The 1,435-nt window shown below is 37.0% G+C and overlaps 1 protein-coding gene across 1 annotated transcript in view; it reads left to right on the top strand.

Annotated features, from left to right (window-relative positions):
- The window catches only part of LOC111327290 (sister chromatid cohesion protein PDS5 homolog A-B), a 34,663-nt gene continuing 33,228 nt past the window's right edge, over positions 1–1,435 (top strand). Inside the window, exons 1-2 of the mRNA XM_022931436.2 lie at positions 1–302; positions 872–1,066. Of these exons, the coding sequence (XP_022787171.1) occupies positions 204–302; positions 872–1,066 (294 nt within the window). The 5' untranslated portion in view covers positions 1–203. The remainder of the gene's footprint in view (positions 303–871; positions 1,067–1,435) is intronic.

Genomic DNA, 1,435 nt, shown 5'->3' with positions numbered 1-1,435 from the left:
AATTGGTTCAAAGTGTTCGATTGAAAGAAGAGGACAAAACACCACCATAAAAATCGTATTATCCAAGAAATAATCGATACTTTACACCAGATAGAGGTATTTGTAGTCCAGGTTTGGAAAAAAGTTTTCTAGTGAACAATTTTACACAGATTTTTGGAGGCAGGAGGTCGTAAATCTTGAAGTAATTGTTGAACTAGATCGATATGCCTCGCAATGAATCTGGTTCTTCGCCGAAGAAGAGAGCCGCTGCTACAGACCTGCATGAAAGACTTAGTAAAGACGAGCTTATAAAACGACTCAAGGTGAGTGAAGATAACCTTAAGAATTATTGAAATGCGCTGCAAGCGTGTAAACCGCGACACAAGTGAATTTTGGGTGAGATTGCGGGTTTACAAGATTTGTTTTGATACAAGATTTTGGAGTACCACACAAACGAACGAAACCTGACTTTTAATGATTGATATTAATTGTGCAGCTTCCAGAAGCACCTAAGTAATAGTAGTTAATCGTGATTGGTAGTTTAAGCTTATCAACTGTAAGAACTCTACATTGTTGTAATGATAAAATTGTTTTCAGGAGGGTGATTAAGCAAATAGGTTCATTAAATTATTCTTGATTTTTGTTATCGATAAAAAAGATATTGCTATGGCTTGATTAAGACCAACTTTAAGTGATCGATTCCTCACCTTCACACGAGCTGTAAACAGACAGACATCCATACCCCTTGTCTTGTAAAGGTGTTAAACTTGAGTTTGAAAATTAAGCTTAATTATAAATCTACCACTGACTGGAAATATGATTCAACTGATGCTTGAGGAAGAGAAAGGAAACTTGATGTTCATATCTGTTACTAATTAAATTAATTTGATAGAACCTTGCTCATGAACTGTCCAATGCAGATCAGACAGATAGAACAGAAAAATATGGAACAGTTGCACAGTCCCTTGTCAGCCCATTCATTCTCAAACACAGAGATAAAGATGTCAAGGCACATGCTGCATGTTGCCTGGCTGACATCCTTCGGATCCACGCTCCAGAGGCTCCCTATGAGGAAGAACAATTAAAGGTAATCAAGTCTTCCATAATATAAGGGAGATACTATGAGGCAGGAGTTTCATTAAGGGCCTGGCCACCGGGTAAATTAAATGGATTTGAGGGTTTTGCCCACCTGGTTTGACAATCAGGAGGAAAGTTTATCTTATAAAGAAGTTCAATTCGAAAAGGTTTTGCCCACCTGTAAAAACCAGTTGCTCTCCTGCTGAAAATGTTAACAAAACCCCTGTATAAAGGTCCTGATTGATCAAAAACCTATCATTTATTGCACTGGTTAAACTGATGGGAAATAAAGTTCATTTTATCAAAGCATCAGGCCACACTTTTTATTGGTTCACTTTTTTAATATTGGGAAATCTTTTGCCTTAAGCTCTTGATTTAA

This window comes from Stylophora pistillata, chromosome 9, assembly GCF_964205215.1.
Source record: "Stylophora pistillata chromosome 9, jaStyPist1.2, whole genome shotgun sequence".
Lineage (NCBI taxonomy): Eukaryota > Metazoa > Cnidaria > Anthozoa > Scleractinia > Pocilloporidae > Stylophora > Stylophora pistillata.
The sequence above is the reverse complement of the archived record's forward strand: the minus strand, read 5'-3'. Positions and strand labels throughout refer to the sequence as shown.